This window comes from Cetorhinus maximus, chromosome 16 (genome assembly GCF_964194155.1).
Source record: "Cetorhinus maximus chromosome 16, sCetMax3.hap1.1, whole genome shotgun sequence".
Taxonomy (NCBI): Eukaryota; Metazoa; Chordata; class Chondrichthyes; order Lamniformes; family Cetorhinidae; genus Cetorhinus; species Cetorhinus maximus.
Window position 1 is genome coordinate 35,707,061 of NC_135894.1, and position 19,393 is coordinate 35,726,453.

At 42.0% G+C, this 19,393-nt stretch overlaps 1 protein-coding gene across 1 annotated transcript in view; it reads right to left on the reverse strand.

Moving 5' to 3' along the window:
* Positions 1-16,833, reverse strand: part of LOC144691514 (prostaglandin F2 receptor negative regulator-like) — a 116,174-nt gene extending 99,341 nt beyond the window's left edge. Inside the window, exon 1 of the mRNA XM_078559659.1 lies at positions 16,541-16,833. Within this exon, the coding sequence (XP_078415785.1) occupies positions 16,541-16,613 (73 nt within the window). The 5' untranslated portion in view covers positions 16,614-16,833. The remainder of the gene's footprint in view (positions 1-16,540) is intronic.
* Between the last annotated feature and the right edge of the window lie 2,560 nt (positions 16,834-19,393).

The following is a 19,393-nucleotide window of genomic DNA, read 5'->3' on the forward strand; positions in this document are numbered from 1 at the left end:
CGGCCAATCTTTGTGTCATCTGCAAATTTCCCAATCATGCCCCCCACGTTCACGTCCAAATCGTTAATGTATTACACAAACAGCAAGGGTCCCAGCACCGAGCCCTGTGGAACACCACTTGAGACAACTTTCCATTCGCAAGGGCATCCATCAACCATTATCCTTTGTTTCCTGTTACAAAGCCAACCTTTTATCCAGTTTGCCACATTACCCTGAATCCCATGGGCTTCTACTTTCCCGACCAGTCTGCCATGTGGGACCTTGTCAAATGCCTTGCTAAAATCCATGTACACAACATCCACTGCACTACCTTCATCAACCCTTCTTGTCACTTCCTCAAAGAATTCAATCAAATTTATGAGGCAAGACCTTCCTTGAACAAATCCATGCTGACCATCCCTGACTAGTCCATGCCTTTCCACATGACAGTTAATCCTATCTCTCAGGACTGATTCTACTAATTTGCTCACTAACGATGTAAGACTAACTGACCAATAATTGTTTTTTTTTTCTTTTTTTTTCTTTTGATCCCTTTTTAAACAATGGAACTACGTTTTCATTTCTCCAGTCCTCCGGTACCTCCCCTGTATCTAGTGAAGATTGGAAAATCATCCTCAGAGCATCTACTATCTCCTCCCTGACTTCCTTCAGCAGCCTCGGAAACAATCCATCTGGCCCTGGTGACTTATCAACTTTCAAGGATTTCAACCCTTTTGAGTACTTCCTCTCTCTTTATGACTATCCCGTCCAATATCTCGCAGTGTTCCTCCTGGAATACTATATCTACATCCTCTCTTTCCTTTGTATACGCGGAGACAAAATATTAATTCAAAACTCTTCCCACAGCCTCTGCATCTACACACAAGTTTCCATCTTCATCTCTGATAGGTCCCACTTTTTCCTTAACTAACCTTTTAGCATTAATGTATTGGTCAAACATCTTTGGGTTATCTTTAACTTTACTTGCTAATCTTTTTTCATGCCCTCTCTTTGATTTCCCTATTTCCTTTTTTACTTCGTCCCTGCACTTCCTATATTCGTCTAGGCTATCTGCAGTGCTTAGTTTTTTATGCCTATCGTACACTTTCTTTTTCTGTTTGATCTTCCCCTGTATTCTTCTAGACAACCAGGGAGGTCTAGATTTGGCAGTACCACTCTTATTTTTGTAGGGGACATGTCTACTTTGTACAATTAGGATTTCGCTTTTTAGTGCTTCCCACTGCTTTTCCACTGTTTAATCCTCCAGCAGTGCTGTCCAGTCCACCTCAGCCAAGTCCCTTCTCATTTCTGCAAAATTTGCCTTCCCCCAGTTCAAGACTTTTACTCCTGCCTTATCTCTGTCCTTTTCCATGGTAATGTTAAATCTAACTGAATTGTGATCACTGTCCCCGATATGGTTGCCAACTGTCAGTTCACCCACTTGCCCTTCTTCATTCCCCAAGTCTAGGTCTAGAATTGTATCTCCTCTCGTTGGATTTGTCACTAATTGGATTTTCACATGATAAACAGTGAATGGAAGAGAAATGTTGTGTTAGAAATTAAATCTATCACCATCAGCACATTCGGCACTTTGTTCTGCCGCGTGATTTCATAGCAGCTTCTGAGTCTGTATTGTCAGAATGTCAGTGATATAGGAGTTGCCTAAATGGTTTCAATGTTCCTTAGTGCAGAAATGTGGGAGTTATGAAGGATGTAACAAGGACTAGTAACACTTTGATTTCAGGTCAGAGAAATAAGCAGGTCACTAAGGCTTCTGGCTGGTGTTCTGATGCCCAGACAGCAACATGCGTGCAGTCACTGAAACCCTGGAAGTGAAGAAATCCTGGCCACTGCTGCAAATCCTCGAGCATGCTCATGTTGATTGCTGAAGTCAAGGAAGCTGATATGCTGCCTAGCCTAAGCAAGCAAGGCATTGGTGACCTGCTTACTCCAGGAGTGGACTGCAGACTGGGAGATGCAGGACACGTCCTCTCTGTTGCAGACGGGAAGGAACCAGCGGAAAAGAAGTTGAGGATTATGGTGATTATGACAGCTGCTGGCAAAGTATGAAGCCACCTCCTTCACCCTCCCCACCACCAACCCCCCCTTCCCCCACTCCACGGCCCTCTGATCGAGCAGGTAGCATGTCCTGTAACAAGAGATTTCAAAGGTCTGCTTGGAAAACTGCAGCCTTCTGATGCACTGCTCTACAGATAGTTGCTAGAAAGTGACCTTTGGCCTATCCATCCTGTGTAAGAAAGACATTTGGGTTAACATTTTGGTGAGAAATAAATGGAAGGCAATTACTACTTTTATGAGGTGCTCCCCTCGGGACCTCAGCAAGGTTGCTGTCGTTGTAATGTCATGTTGTAATCCTTGAGATGTCCATGGCTGGTGACTAACTTCATTTGGTCTCCTCTAAGCACCTCTCTCTCAGCTGCTGTCTTCTAATAGACTCTTGGTGTTGATTGTATTTATAACACAAAACAATGTGAGAAAAGCACTCCGAAAATTGGAAACCCACCTTGCAATCTGAATGACATTTAAATTCTGTGATCCATTTATCTGCAGGTGAGTGCCCTGTTAAATAGTGCATCACTGGCTCTGAGGAACCAATCCCACTAAATTTTCCCCGAGGGTTAGGTGCTGGACAGGGCTTCTGTAAAGTCGCGTTAATATAGCATTGGGGTGCTAATTACATCACTGGACCCCTTATTTGCATGCATTCCTGAGGCCCAACCACTGGCACAGGCATGGTGGGCTGAATGGCCTTCTTCTGTGCTGTACCATTCCACGATTCTATGATCTGGCAAGCACTTCAGCAAACTAAATAAATGCACAGTTAAAAGATGACCAACACCATAGAGTTAGGGTTAGAGAACACAGTGAGAATGGCGCAGGATATACTCTGCAATAATTTTAACCAGCCACCCTGTTAATACTGAGTGAACTGGATTAAAATCACCCTTTTGACAAAATTGAGAGGCTCTGGACTAAAGGAACCTTTAGTGATCTGCCATTTTTAATGTTTATCTGGACAAAGTGGCACATCATTAATTAAATATTCACACATGATTTCAGTATATAAAACGTTGCATTACCTCAGGAACTCTGATATTTGATTATTAAAGGATTTCACTAGAGACTATTGTACAACAGCAGTTAAACAGGAATAATAGACCATAAAATGTGGAACAAGGGGAAAGGTAATGCACCATAATATGTTTTCCCCACCTCTCCTGGGGTTAAGTTCTTTGTTACATTTTCGATTTAACACACACACAGCTGGTGATAAAAGAATAAAAGAAAATTGAGTCAGAAGTGCCCAATGCAAGCAGAGTCACTTTCTCTCTCTTCCAAATTGGAGCCAAATTTTCTGATGGCCTTTTTTTATTGCTAGTGTTATATTTAATTCCTTTGTAGCACAGTTATTTCCTCACCCTGATTGGCAGCAAAATGTTGTCCTCCCCTGATATGTAGTGAAGTGCTGGCCTCCTCTGATCTGTAGTAAAGTGTGGCCTTTCCCTGTAGTAAAGTGTTGACCCCCCACTCCGATCTGTGGTAAAGTGTTTTCCCCCAATCTGTAGTAAAGTGTTTTCCCCCCGCCCCAATCTGTAGTAAAGTATTGGTCCCCCACCCCAATCTGTAGTAAAGTATTGCACCCCACCCCCCTATCTGCAGTAAAGTACTGTCCCCCGATCTGCAGTAAAGTACTGTCCCCCCGATCTGCAGTAAAGTATTGTTCCCCCCCGCCATTCTGTAGTAAAGTGTTGTCTCCCCCGACTCCCCTGATCGACAGTAAAGTGTTGCCTTTCCATGATCCGTAGTGAAGTATTCTACTTATTCTCTAATGCTTATTTTGCAAGGAGTTAAAATAATTCCAGGATAACATTTCTGCACAGTTTACAGCATGAGCACCATTGCTGAAATCTGTTTGTATTGAGTGCATGGGTGCAGAAAGCAGAGGGCTGAAAGGGTGTGCAGACCACATAGCACCCTGAAAGTCTCTGGCATTGGACACCACAGGAGCACATCTACTGTCTCAGAATAAACTATCCATGCTCTTTCAGTTGTTCTGTTTTGTAATGCAAGCTGAATGGGCAATTCAGTCAGTGCAGATCTGCCTGTGCCTCTCTAAGTAACCACAGTCCTGTAATGCTATTTTTCAGGGACATTTTGAGCAGTCACAGGGGATTGGATAAGAGTGACCTTTTCCTATTGCAGCAAAGGTCATCTAACCTCCTATATGACACAAAACCGGCTCTGTGGACTTTGGCGTGAAGCCACAGGAGCAGATATCCAGACAGCAAATCTTTGCAATTTGGGCTCCATCACCTTAAGCCATGCCATATAAATCTGCAAAAAGGATATTAGAGTACCGATAGTGCATCAGGTCAAGTTAAGCATGCTCTTTGTTAATGCCAGGTTTCAGAGGCTGCTTTAACTCTTCATTTGTGACAATGTCAACACTGGATCTGTTCCCTGGTAACAGCAAGCTGGATGGATGGCTTCTGGGGAATTCCAGCTATCCTCTTTGACCGTTGCTGATTACACCAGTTGCCATGTCAACCAACAAGGCTGAGCAGCAATACAATGGGGCCCTTGCCAAAACAAGAGTGCTCACTGAGCAGTGATTTGGAGTTTTGAAGCAACAACTGAATTGCCTAGGTCACAGAAAGAGGAGGGTGGTAGGCATATTATAGAGCACCATGGAAAGTGTCCAAGATAGTATTTGTATGTTTCTCATAATATTACAATTGAGAGAGGCATCAACATGCAAGAACACCAATGAAGTGCAGCCTCCAGACGATGAGAAAGATAAAGAGGGACCTGAGCATGTGAATGCTGATAATGAAGTATTATTGATTGACACCCAGCAACTTAAATGGATCACTGAAACATTCTTCAGTTGGTCTCAAACATTGTTACTGTGAAATACATCAGGAGCAATGATGACTGTCCTTTATGCTTTTCTTATGCTACTGCTGATACTGCCCGGCAGCTTACAGGCAAGCTCCTGTTATTCACTGGAGCTGTGGTTGCCATGTGATTTTTAACAGTTAACAGCAATATTCCTGTAGAATTTCATTGATCCTAGTTGCCTGTAAAAAGCTGGCCATCCTGCTGTTATAGGAAAAACATGTCTCAATTGTAATAGTGTAACAGCACCCTCTTAGAGCTATTTGTGTATGTTTGTATATATATATATATATATATATATATATGTATGTATATATATATATATATATATATATATATAGCCAAAACCAGATTAAACTAGTTTCAGTTGGTACTTGACTTTCCATGTAGCATACTATCTCTTTGCTATCCTGCAAAGATATTGCATCAATCTATCTCACCTCTGAAACCAGTGTTCCAATCTTATGCAAGTGACTAGAGAGGAAATGATGGTGATAGAAGTCCCCACAAGAATCAAAATTGACCTTAACTGCTTCTTGCACTTGGCACATCAACTGTGTTGTAGAGGCTTAAAAAAAGAAAAAAGATTTGCTCTTATATAGCACTTATCATAACCACTGGACACCTTAAAGCACTTTGCAGCAGGTGAAGTACTCCTGAACTGTAGTCACTGTTGTAATGTAGGAAATGCAGCAGTCAACATGCACTCAGTAAACTCCCACAAACAGCAATGGGATCATGACCAGATTATCTCTGAGAGATAAATATTGGCCAGGACACCGGGATAACTCTGCTGACCTTCTTCAAAAAAAGTGCCATGGGATCTTTTACACCCGCCCAAGCAGGCAGATGGGGCCTCGGTTTAATATCTTATCTGAAAGGCAACAACTCCAAAAGTGCATCACTCCCTCAGTACTTGTGATTCACAAGTGTGAATACAACAAACTGAGCCATGGATGACACTCTAAGCTAAGGTGACACATGTTGTAACTATGCTCTCAGGGTAATGATGCCATATGCAACATGTAAGCAGGTATCTGGGAGAAGCCGTGCTCCACAGCTGGTTAGTCTACTTTTGTGGACGTCTAGATCATACACTCTTGTAAAGGATCTAGTTGTGCACCCAAACTGGTTTCTGTGAAAATGAGTATCTTATTCGTGCTCATTCATTTCCAGGGAGCTGCACTGAGCTTTCCATCCTTAGGCAACACAGGGAACATGGACATGAGCAAACAGTTTGCCAATCCCTTTGAAGCCTGCACTGAATGCATCCCTTAGCCATGCTATACTGACTGTGCTGTTGCTGAGAATGTGAGTTGCTGGGACGAAGGGAAGTTGGCTGTGAAGACTACTTTTGGCTTTACTGGTTCTTTGAATGCATTTGGCTACTCATTCTCGGTATCCTGCGATGATGGGACATTGCCTATATCTACTGAGGCTGGAAAAATAAGCCTACATAATGCAAAGTATTTGTAATTGTAGCAATGTCATTGATACAGAAAGCATCATGTGTGCTTTTGTATTCTGAGTTGACTTACCATCCCTTTATCAGATTTTACAGTCAATAGTGAAGCAAGGATGCCTACCACTGAGCTCTAAGAAAGCCTTGCTAAGAGATCTAGTGAGCTTTATGGTGAGAATGTTACCTTTCTCACCATGCAGCAGATTGTAGCATTCTTTAATGGAGATTCCCAGTGTGGAGGTACAATGATGTCATTGAGCTGCCCAAGCAACCAATCACATTTAAGAATTCTTATAGGCAGACAACCAGGAATTGAAAAGCACTAAAATCAAATTAAATCAAACATTTTTAAAAGTGTTTCATGGAGCAAGATTCAGATTGCTACACACACATAGGGTGGAAGTAGAAGTTGAAATGTCATGAAAAAACTTTAATACTTAAAAATATAATACATTTAGTTTTAAAAAATCTATTTAATCATAATGAAGACATTTGACAACACTCCACAGATAGCAAATAATCTTTTCAGGGCCAGATCTGTTCTGCAGCAATAGTTACTAAGATTGCCATTAAAACCCAGCTACACCTTATTAAACAATTAAGGATTAACTTTTACTCCTATATCTAACAGCCCAGTGAGAGCAGAAAGGGGAAGTTCTCGCCACATTAACTGATTTCACTGATTGCTGTAAATGGTAGGTAAGGTAGGGGCATGGAGTGGCAGTAGTATCCACAATTCAGTCTGTGGCAGAGTGAGTGACAGACCACAACATCAGGATTCTGCATCAATGTGTGTATGCACTAAATCCTGATGTTGCCATGCTATACTGTTAGCTTCAAAGGGGTAACAACGATAAACAGTGGTGAGTAATACAGATCCAATAAATCCCAGGGGTGCAAGGATTTCTCCTGATACTGGCGAAAACTTGCTTCTGTCTGTGTCCTGGCATTGTCTGGAACCTTGATCTGCATCAAGTAGTCTTACAGCAAAGTAATTATAGGGCAGAGATTTGCAAACTACAGAACAATGTGTCTTCAAAACCAATGTAATTCAATCCTATTTACATTTGTATTTTCAATTTGTGAGTTAACCTTGTTTGGATTTTGTGGGTCTGGAGGTTTGGAAAGAAAACTTCTTAATGCTGTTATCTCATTGATGGATAAATCCCAAATCAGAACACCAAACAGTTAGCATCAGCAAGTTCAGATATTTCCAAGTTAGTACAAATATTGTTATTAAATAGTTATATTTATCTACATGTACCTATTTAAGATATATGTGGCCTCCTACGTTTCATGGTATGCATCTATGTGGCCCACATAACTTAGGCAACTCCTGCTATAATATCTATTATTGACATAAAGAGTGAACTTTGTATATAGTCAGGAATGTCTGTCACTTTGATTCACTAATGTGCAAATTTTCACAAAGTTCCATATCTAAGCGCAAACTACATAAGAAGGAAATACTTAACTGCCATTCTGTAATTTTATAATTACATTCTGCTTTCATATATGTCCAACATAGCTGTTTCCTGCAGCAGATTTCTTCTGCTTATGTGTGCATTCATTAATAATTGCAGATTCCTTCTCTTTATGTGGCGCAGCTTTGAACTGACAGCTTCAGCCACTTTTTATCTTGAGGCTTATGATATATGTCAGCTAGGCTTATAGCGGCAGAATGGTTCTAATCCTGTTAGTAAACCCCCTGCCCCCCAAAAAAATCTCTTTGTATCATGATGTATAATGAAGAACACTGTTAACATTCAAATCACTTCTTTAGTGACCTGGGTTTTGCCAAATTTCTTTGAAACCTTCTTTACTGTCGTTCTAGTTGAGGAATACAGCATTTAAAACTCAGTGTCACTTGCTAGGAACATAGGAACACAAGTAGGCTGCTCAAGTCTGTTCTGCCATTTAATGAGATCTTGGCAGATCTGTACCTGAACTGCAGCTACCCACCTTGATTCCATAACCCTTAATGTCCATGCCTAACAAAAATCTAGCAATCTCTGTTTTCTAATATTCCATTGATCTAGCCTCAACAGGTTTTTGAGGAGGTGGTTCCAGACTTTCAGTAAAGAAGCATGTTCTGACATTAGCCATGAATGATTCTACTTTTAAGCTTATGCCATCTTGCCAATCAGAAGAAATAGTTTCTCTCTTCTATCCTAACAACTCCTTTAACTTAAATCCTTCAATTATACCACTCGTTAATCTTCTGTATTCAAGGGGGTACAAGTTTAGTTTAAGTAATCTGTCTTCATAATTTAACCCCTTTAGCTCCCATCATGAAGGCAGCAAACCTTGGTAGCGATGTAACCTAATGACCCAAAGGTGAGCCATTAGTGAGTCAGCACCTCTTTGACTAGAATAGTCAATAGTCAGAAATAATGGTGGGCTCAACTTTAAATATGCAAACCAATCTCCAAAGATACCATTGGGGCCCTATCTGACATTATAACATGAGGCCTGAGCAAGGCAGCAGTGATGGCTTCTGCACAATGGCACTACTTATCAGGAACAACAGTCAAGGGCAGATAAGGTATAAAATTTAAAAGGTTCACAGACAGACGGGCTCAATAAGGTTAAGTTTATTTTTTAAGATTTCCCCACCAGGAAACCTTGGCCTCAACTGCCACAGGCTTCTCAAACGCCACCCCCTCCACCCCACCTCACACCAGACTAGGAATCCCCTCCCTGAGCACTTGCCTTGTACAGGGCAAATGGGAAGTAATATGGAGAAACGTAAAATTATCCACTTTGTTAGGAAAAATAGAAAAGCAGAATATGTTCAAGTGGTGAGAGATTGGGAAATGTTGGTAATCAGAGGAATCTGGGTTTTCTTGTACATGAATCACAGCAAGTTAACATGCATGTATAGCAAACAATTAGGAAAGCAAATGGCATATTTATTAGTCTTTATTACAAAGAGATTGGGGGTAGTGAAGAAGTCTTACTACAATTGCATAGGGCCTTATTGTGACTGCAGCTTTGGTCTCCTATCTTAAGGAAGGATGTACTTAGAGGGAGTGGAAGGAACATTCACTAGGTTAGAGTCTGGAATGAGGGGGTTGTGCTATGAGGAGAGATTGAGTAAACTAGGCCTATACTCCTGAGAATTTAGAAAAATGAGAGGTGATCTGATTGAAACATATAAAATTCCTAAGGGGTAGACAGAATAGATGCAGAGAGGTTGATGTTACCATTGGCTAGGAAATCTAGAACTAAGGGGACAGCCATTTATCACTTAAATGCAGAGAAATCCCTTCACTCAAGTGGCTGTGAACCTTCGGAATTTTTTACCCCAGACAGCTATAGATGCTCTTTCATTAAGTATATTCAAGTCAGAGATTGATAGATTTTAAGATATGAAGGGAGTGTAAGGAATACGGGGACAGTGGTTGGGGTGGGGGGGGGGGAGGTGTAGCTTAGGTAGAAGATCAGCCATGATCTAATGGCAGAGCAGGCTCATAGATCTAAATGGCTTATCCCTGCACCTATTTTATGTTCTTATGTTCGTGCAGGGTCTATTCCCTGGGGCCTCTGTCAGTAGCTTCCTAATGCCTGATTTTAATGGCCAGACCAGCCAGTTCCTGCTGACATCAGCCTTTTTGATCCAAACATCAGCATGCGCATGTTAACGAGGCCCAGCCATTAAAATCAACCAAACCTCTCTGCTACTGCTCAGGAACAGGTCATCTCTTGCATTCCCGCCCATGAGTTTAAAATCAAGCCCATTTAAGATGCCTAATACAAGGAGAGAGCATCTTTCACACTGCATAGCAGTTGGATACAGTGTAGCTTCAACAGAAATATGAAAACAAATAACTCATTTATGAGAAAATAATCATTAATAAACATTGAGTCCCAAATGTAATACATGCACTGGAACAATATAGAGCTTAACCAGGACTGGCCGGACATCTGACAGGTTGCTTAGGCCAGGCCAAGAAATCCATTCTACCAACACTTAGGTTCATCTTATTTTAGACCAAATCAGAAGCTGCACTTATGTTATGTGGAGATTTTTGAGAGGTAGAATATACTTGTCCTCCTCAGAAAGCATTGATTGGACGAGGATGTGGATATCAGTGGTGGAGGCACAAAGTGAGGTCTAAATATTTTTTTTTCATTAGCAGGATGTGGGTGCCGCTAGCTAGGCCAGCATTTATTGCCCATCCCTAATTGCCCTTGAGAAGGTGATGGTGAGCTGTTAGGAAGGGAGTTTCATGATTTTGACCCAGTGACAGTGAAGGAACAGTGATATTTTTCCAAGTCAGGCTGGTGTTTGGCTTGGAGGGGAACTTCCAGGTGGTGGGGTTCCCATACATCTGCTGCCCTTGTCCTTCTAGAATATAGTGGTCATGGGTTTGGATCGTGCTGCCTAAGGAGGCTTGGTGAGTTCTTGCAGTGCATCTTGTAGATGGTACACACTGCTGCTACTGTTCGTCTGTGGTGGAAGAAGTGAATGTTTGTGGATGGGGTGGAAATCAAGTGGGCTGCTTTGTCCTGGATGGTGACAAGCTTCCTGAGCATCCAGGCAAATGGGAAGTATTCTATCACACACCTGACCTATGCCTTGTAGATGGTGGACAGGCTTTGGAGAGCCAGGAGGTGATTTACTTGCCACAGGATTGCTAGCCTCTGACCTGCTCTTGTAGACACAGTATTTTTATGGCTAGTCCAGTTCAGTTTCTGGTCAATGGTAACATCCAGGATGTTGATAGTGGGGTATTCAGTGATGGTAATGCCATTGAATATCAAGGGGCAATGATTAGATTCTCTCCTGTTGCCTGGCACTTCTGTGGCATGAATGTTACTTCCACTTGTCAGCCTAGGCCTGGATATTGTCCGGGTCTTGCTGTATTTGGACATGGGCTGGATTAGTATCTGAGGAGTTGCGAGTGGTGTTGAGCATTGTGCAATCATCAGCGAACATCCCCACTTCTGACCTTATGATGGAAGGAAGGTCATTGTTGAAGCAGCTGAAGATGGTTGGGCCTAGGACACTACCCTGAGGAACTCTTGCAGCAATGTTCTAGGACTGAGATGATTTACCTCCAACAACCACAGCCATCTTCCTTTGTGCTAGATATGACTCCAACTACTGGAGAGTTTTCCCCTTGATTCCCATTGACTTCAGTTTTGTTAGGACTCCTTGATGCCTTGATGTTAAGGGCAGTCACTCGCACATCACCTCTTGAGTTCAGCTCTTTTGTCCAAGGCTGTAATGCGGTCAGGTGCTGAATGGCCTGGTGGAACCCAAACTGAGCATCAGTTAGCAGGTTATTGTCGCATAAGCGCCATTTGATAGCGCTGTCGACCACCCATTCCATCACTTTAATATGTCCTGCTTTTTGTGGACAAGACATGCCTGGGCAATCTTCCGCATTATTGGGTAGATGTCAGTGTTGTAGCTGTACTGAAACAACTTGACTAGGAGCATGGCTAGTTCTGTAGTACAAGTCTTCTGTACTATTGCTGGAATGTTGTCAGGGCCCATAGACTTTGTAGTATCCAATGCCTTCAGCTATTTCTTAATATCAAGTGGAGTGAATCAAATTGGCTGAAGACTGGCATCTGTGATGCTGGGGACCTCTGGAGGACGTCAAGATGGATCATCCGCTCAGTACTTCTGGCTGAAGATTGTTGCGAATGCTTCAATCTTATTTTTTGCATTGATGTGCTGGGTTCCCATATCATTGAGGATGGGGATATTTATGGAGCCTCCTGCTGCAGTGAGTTGTTTAATTGTCCACCACCTGTCACAACCATGTAGTTGTGATATCATAGATTTTGTAAAAAAGCTACTCTTCCTTTTTAGATGGACACCAGAAGTCTTAAAAATTGCTGCCAAAAGTCACGTGACCTTTCCCACTGCAGTGTGGTCAAGCTTTCAGAAGGCTCCAAGTAGATTGCAGGTAGATATATCCAGATATGTGATAACATTTGAAATTCAATTTGCATTTCCACCAGGGTAAACAGAAAGTCGTTGTGGCTTCCCTTCAGATGCAAATAGCTCTTTTTTACCTCCTCAAACCTGGGAGAATGGAAACCATGGAAGTTAATGACTGAGACCTTTAAAAGGTTATTTACCTTGGCTAAAAAGACACTGGATGGGACTATGCCCCCCAGACTAACCCAATAACTAATATGGAAGCTTCAGCAATTTGGGATAGCAGCAATTTTAAGTTTTGGAACTGGATAAAGTCTGGCTGTGAACAGCCAGTTAGGTGTGCAGAACCATCTTGAACATCATGAGCGAAACACTTTGAAACAGAATCTGCTTCTCAACAGGAAGAGACTAAGGAAGGTTTCCTGAAACAGTTATCAGACTGCTGTATTAAATCAGGCTACCAAGAGCCACCACCTGCAGTACAGTAAAAGTGAAAACAGGAGCCTGGCCTCACTCCAGTCCACTGTAAAGGCAAACTCCAACCCTTCAACTACAGCTGCTAAACCGAACCTTAAGTTTCAACCCTTTCACTTCTGAAAGAAAGAATTCAAGCAATGGCCCACAGCGATACCTCAGAGAGGCTGATTTGAAATCTTTATCTTTAAGTATCTTTTTCTCTTTATCTGTGTTTAACCTTTGTATCTGTATTTTAGCTGTTAACTTTTCTTTAGCGGTTTGATTCAACTTAGTGGCTTGCTAGACCATTTCAAAGGACATTTAAGAGTCAACCACATTGCTGTGGCTCTGGAGTCACATGTAGGCCAGACCAGGTAAGGATGGCAGATTTTCTTCCCTAAAGGCCATTAGTGAACCAGATGGGCTTTCACAACAATCAGCGATGGTTTCATGGTCACCATTACAGAGATTAGCTGTTGATTCCAGATTAATTGAATTTAAATTCAACTAGCTGCTGTGCTGGGATTTGAACCTGTCTCATCAGAGCATTAGCCTGGGCCTCTGAATTACTGGTCCAGTGGCATTACCATTATGCCACCACCTCCCCCAAGATAGGAGTTAACACAGGAGAAAAGAACATTTGCAATATCACCTTTGGAGTCATACCTAGCACAAAGGAGGATGTGGTTGTTGGAGGTGAATCATCTCAGTTCCAGGACATCACTGCAGGAGTTCCTCAGGGTAGTGCCCCAGACCCAACCATATTCAGCTGCTTCATCAATGACCTTCCTTCCATCCTAAGGTCAGACGTGGGGATGTTCGCAGATGATTGCACAATGTTCAGCACCATTCGCGACTCCTCAGATACCGAAGCAGTCCATGTCCAAATATAGCAAGACCTGGACAATATCCAGGCTTGGGCTGACAAGTGGCAAGTAACACACAAGTGCCAGGCAATGACAATCTCCAACAAGAGAGAATCCAAATTTCGTCCCTTGACATTCAATGGCATTGCCATCACTGAATTCCCTGATATCAACATCCTGAGGGGTTACCATTGACCAGAAATGAAACACAACCTGCCATATAAATACTGTGGCTACAAGAACAGATCAGAGGCTAGCAATCCTGCAGCAAGTAATTCACCTCCTGACTCTACAAAGCCTGTCCACCATCTACAAGGCACAAGTCGAGAGTGTGATGGAACACTTGCCATTTGCCTTGATGACTGCAGCTCCAACAACACTCCAGAAGCTTGACACCATCCAGGATAAAGCAGCCCGCTTGATTGAGACCCTATCCACAAACATTCACTTCCTCCATCATCAACACACAATGGCAGCAGCATGTACCATCTACGAGATGCACTGCAGGAACTTTCACCAAGCCTCTTTAGACAGCACCTTCCAAACCCATGACCACTGTCAGCTAGAAGCACAAGGGCATCAGGTGCATGGGAACACCACCATCTGGAAGTTTCCCTCCAAGCCACACACCATCCTGACTTGGAAATATATCACCATTCCTTCACTGTTGCTGGGTCAAAATCCTGGAACTCCCTCCCTAACAGCACTACACCAAAAGGACTGCAGCAGTTCAATAGGGCAGCTCACCACCACCTTCTCAAGGGCAATTAGGGATGGGCAATAAATGCTGGCCTAGCCGGCAATGCCTACGTCTCGTAAATGAATAAAAATTTGATTCTGCCATGAGCAGCCTGCAACAACTGGCAGAGGGTGTCCAGCAGCCTTGCAGTGGGAATTTACATACTCCCAGCTGAGAGAATGGGAGCATGCCAGCTCCTGTGCAATTGCCAATGTTGCTCTGTAAATGCCTGTAAGTGATGTAAATGTGGAGCGCCATGCAGTGAGAAACATCTTCAGATCCATCTGTACAAAATTCCCAAAGCAGTGAGGGGACAAGCTGTTTGTTAACTCCTCCTGTACAAGGATACATTTAAAGGCGGCAATATCATGCTGAATCTGAAATAAAAACACATCACTTTTGTCACATAAGCATGTTCTCTCATGAATTCCAGGATCAGTACCGTTGATACCTTAAGGATCAAGTCAAAGGAGTCTGTCACTGTGAGATTTGGCAGACTGGGAGACTATTTGGAAAGAGCAGTCACAGTTAGATTTTACAAACATAAACAACGGGCAGACTAATCTTAGGCAGCCTGCTGGTAAACTTGTTTGGCCATCCAGCCTTTGGGAAATAGCAGCAGTCATATCCAAGATGCTGCTTCCTCCCCAGATGGCTGTATGTCCTGCTGAACATGAGTCCTGCTGTCTGACATGGCATCGGTTTAAAGCCATGCACCCAGAGAATCAAGGCCACAAACATTCTAACACAGTCACACCACTCCACCTCACGCTGCCACACAATTGCTTTGTTCATGCATGAAGCACTTAGACACAGACTTAAAAGTAGGATGAACACCCTTATAGGGCCACCAACAAGCAACTTAGAACTCCTTATGTAAATACAACAACTTATATTTATACATCATATAAATGTCCCAAAGCACTTTACAAGCTGGTGGAAGGAGAACAAATGCTTTGCTGGAAGGCAGAGTTTAGTAGAGGTGACCATAAGCTTCTCAAAGAAATGGGCCTTGAGAAGATTTTTTAAAATGGAGATTCCCCACCTTCCTATGTCTACTCTCCCTTCAAAGACTCATTAAAACTTACCTCTTTGACCGTAAATTCAGTCATCTCTCCTGACCCTTACGTAGGGACACAAAAATGTACAAGACCTGTAAAGACCATCTCCAAACACTGTTCTGTGTTCAGTTATTATTGGGACATTATATTATTTGAAGTGCAAGGTGATGGAAACTGTGTTGACAGTAACATTTTTTAAGCTAGCTCAATTTCAACTCACTTTCTATTTTCGAGACTCCAGCTGTGAGTGTAAGTTCAGTGCAGTTTTGAGTTATTGTGCCAACTACAAATAATTTGTGCATTATGTTCAGTATTTTATATTTCTCTTTATACTGTGCTACTTACAGTTTCCCAAGGCCACTGTAATGTCCTGTGTCTCATTTCACATAGTTTGGGGAGAATTATATAATAAAAATTAAATCCTCCATTTCAATCTTATTTTTATGCTTTCCCCTTCTCCACCCATGCAGCACACTCCCTACTGAGAGAATGGGAATGGATACCAGCTCCTGGGCAATTACCAGTAATGCTGCTCTGTAAACGACTGCTTGGAGAAGTGTATCTCAGACGGACCTCTGTTGGATCACGAAATTAACAACTCACCTCCTGCAGGATCTCAGCTTCTTATCACTTGCTATCACCCAGTGCGTACAGTGTATTGCTATATTAATGTTAGTGTAGTGTCAGTTCACTCTGTTCCTGTGTAACATCCCTACAAAGATGGAGCTAGTTTACACATTCGCCAGCACTAACACTTTGTTCCAACATTGCTGCAGTAGATCGGTTTCAAAGACAGCACAATGACACGGAAATTAACATTGAATAAAACCATTGCTAATGTATCAATCTCAGTAATGTACCAAATATGGAAACATTGCCATATTATATACCGATCTGAGTTGGCAACCAACCTTCATTTTTTTAAAAGTCTGAAATGAAAGCGCCAAGCTTTTTTGTATGATAATAATCAGCTTTTGGTGGTTATAACATATTCTGAGTTTCTTCTAATTACAGCCCTATGTGTACTGCATATATTCATCTCTCCCAAGGCGCCTAGAGAGAAAATGATAAAGAAAAATAAATCCGTACACGGTTAAAGGCGACACTTCACTTGATTAACGTTCTCATTATCAGGCAAATGGTCCTTTTTAAACTCACCCCATAACACTGCTATGATCAGACAATGAAGAATCCCAGCAGTTTGCAGCCAGCATTTGTACCTCTCGGCCATGTCACCAGATTATTCAAAAAAAAGCTTAAGCTTTCAAGTGGTAGAGTAGGATTGTCAAGAGTTTTAAGAAAATGAAATATTGATTCTCCTTTGACGTTCCTGTTTGTATGCAGAATGATTCTCAGCCAAAATCATGCCCGGACTTAGTCCACGTGCATTTAAATTCATCACCATCCAGTTAGTGAATGTAGCGGAGGGGCACAGTACCTGCTCCCCCGCTGCTTCAGTGGGAGCAAACTTAGACACGGTCACATGGTTTCTGAGGTAAGGAATTCTGGACCACTGGAGAATTGTTTTGTAGTGAAGTAACTTTGCTATCTTCAGCTTCTCGCAGTGTAATGATTTGTCGCCTTGATGCATAAGTTCAGCCAGCGTTTCTGCATCGAAACCACCGATGTATAAAACAGGGCACTGCCCTGTAGTTTTGTTGTGGAGGACTGTGCAATATGCTATATTATAGCTTAAATTTAGATTATGGTTTACAGTGCATAATAATATAAATCACAGCCCAATGTGTTCCAGTTATGATACACAGTAACAAAGTAACTCAGCACCATGCAGAGTTGCATTGGCCGATAACCTTTAACTTGGTGCTACAGTGTGGGTTGTACAACAAAGAAACATCAAGCACATTTACGTTACTGCTCTCTAGCACAGTTTTGATTGGATTGTATAGCATATAGGCATTAAATAAAAGTGTTTAATAAATTACATCCATCATAAAATTTGGGTTTTAGTATACTTAAAACTGGTATTGTCGTGTTTTTATAATGATATAAAGGCACCAATCAGTCATAGGGGATTGTGTAAACACGCTGTGCATTCATTTATTGAGATTAGGCACATGGGAACATTTATACAAAGGTAAAACGCTTGTGGATATCAGAGCTGTGCTGTGTTCTGCTCACAGGCAAAAGTGAAACTAAGACTGGATCACATGACTTACTTCCCTTCTTGTGATGGTAGGCTATGTTATAATAGCAGGTCACAGCTCGAATTACTTACAAACATATTGAACTTTTTAAAGGAAGAAGTGTTTTTTTTTAAAAAGACATACGAGCAAAAGCTGGCTGAAAATGTAAAATAACCACTTGCTGCAAAATTCCTATTTGGACTACATTTGACCAACTACTCCAGAAAGCATGGAATGTCACACTGAAAAGTAGTCAAGGGCTACTTCAGACATAGACACTTCAAAGGAAGAGATGCAATGCAAAAAACTGAACTTTAATCTCCTGTGGTTGCAGGGACAATAAAGACTGATTACTATCTCAGCAGAAACCATCTCCTGTTGAGTTATATCTCAGAATGTGGACATGATCTGCATTGAAAGAGAGCAGATTCTGGGTGGAAGACATGTTTGTTTTTCCCTTCTAGGAATACACAAGAAAAGGGGTTAAAAAGGCAGCTGCAAACCTGGTCTGTGTGTGCTTTTTCTGGTGTGCTAGTTCTGGTGTGCTAGTGTGTGCTGTGTCGGTCACAGCTGAAGAACATCAGCTAGCCATCCCTGAAGCTTGCAGGTAAAAAAGGTCTTTCTCAGTTGCTGGAGGCAAGTCACAAGTCAGCAAAGCCACAGTCAAAAAGGAAACCGGACAATTCCTTCAGCTAACCTGCAGAAACAAGTGTCTCCAAACCAACTACTCAACTGTCAAAGTCAGCCCTACCGGAATTACCCAATTTCACGGCTGCAACATTTTACCATCTACTCCTCATGGACAAGCCAAAGGCTGATTCATTTTTTAAAAAAAACTTTTATTTTTGGACTCAATCTCTCATTTCTAATCTGTATGTATGTGTCTGCATTTTTATTATTTTTTCTTGGGGTTTTAGTAACTAATAAACTTACTCCTTCTTTGTCTCAAGGAAGCCTGGTTAAATTGGTTCCTTTTAAAACATAAATACATTTGGACTGGGAAAAGGTATCGATGAGGGAAGGGATCCTTCTTAAATTAACCTTGTTGCGACCAACTGAGGGGGTTGAATGAAGAAGGGAAACCAGTTCATCCCTCCTCACCCAGGAGCTTAACAATTTGAGGTATATCGTCTGGGATCATAACAAATTGGGGGACTTCGCCCAGGGACAGGTTGTAACAGCTGCTATCCCTTAAAGGCATATTACAACATCCTCCTTTCTTTTTAAAGATACTTTCCCCCCTTTTTAAAGAAGTATAAGCATTTACAACACATGTTCATGTTTAGTTACCATTACATAAGTGTATAAAACTGTATATTTTCACCCAGAGGGTGGTGGGAATCTGGAACTCACTGCCTGAAAGGGTGGTAGAGGCAGAAACCCTCATAACATTTAAGAAGTATTTGGATGTGCACTTGAGATGCCATGGCATACAAGGCTATGGGCCTAGCACTGGAAAATGGGATTAGAATAGTTAGGTACTTGTTTGACCGGCGCAGACTTGATGGGCTGAAGGGCCTTTTTCTGTGCTGTAGACCTCTATGACTCTATGATGAATCTATGAGTCTCAAAAACGCAGAGGTAATCTGCTGGCACACCCAAATCGTGTGATGGTAACCTTGTCTGGAGGTTTCTCTAATTGCTCAGTGGTCTGGGGATTGTCATTCTTGGATGTTGTTCCTGGTTGCTTTTGGGATCTTGCCTTAGACCGTACGGTAGTCGAGGAGCTGGAATGGATCTGATTTGACTTCAGTTACGTCTCACCATTGCACCTTTTTATGTTATGATTTCATAGGACCTTGGTTCCGAACAAGTCATTGTTAGCTTGGCTGGTTGCCACATACCTCCTGTTGGATCTTGGATGCAA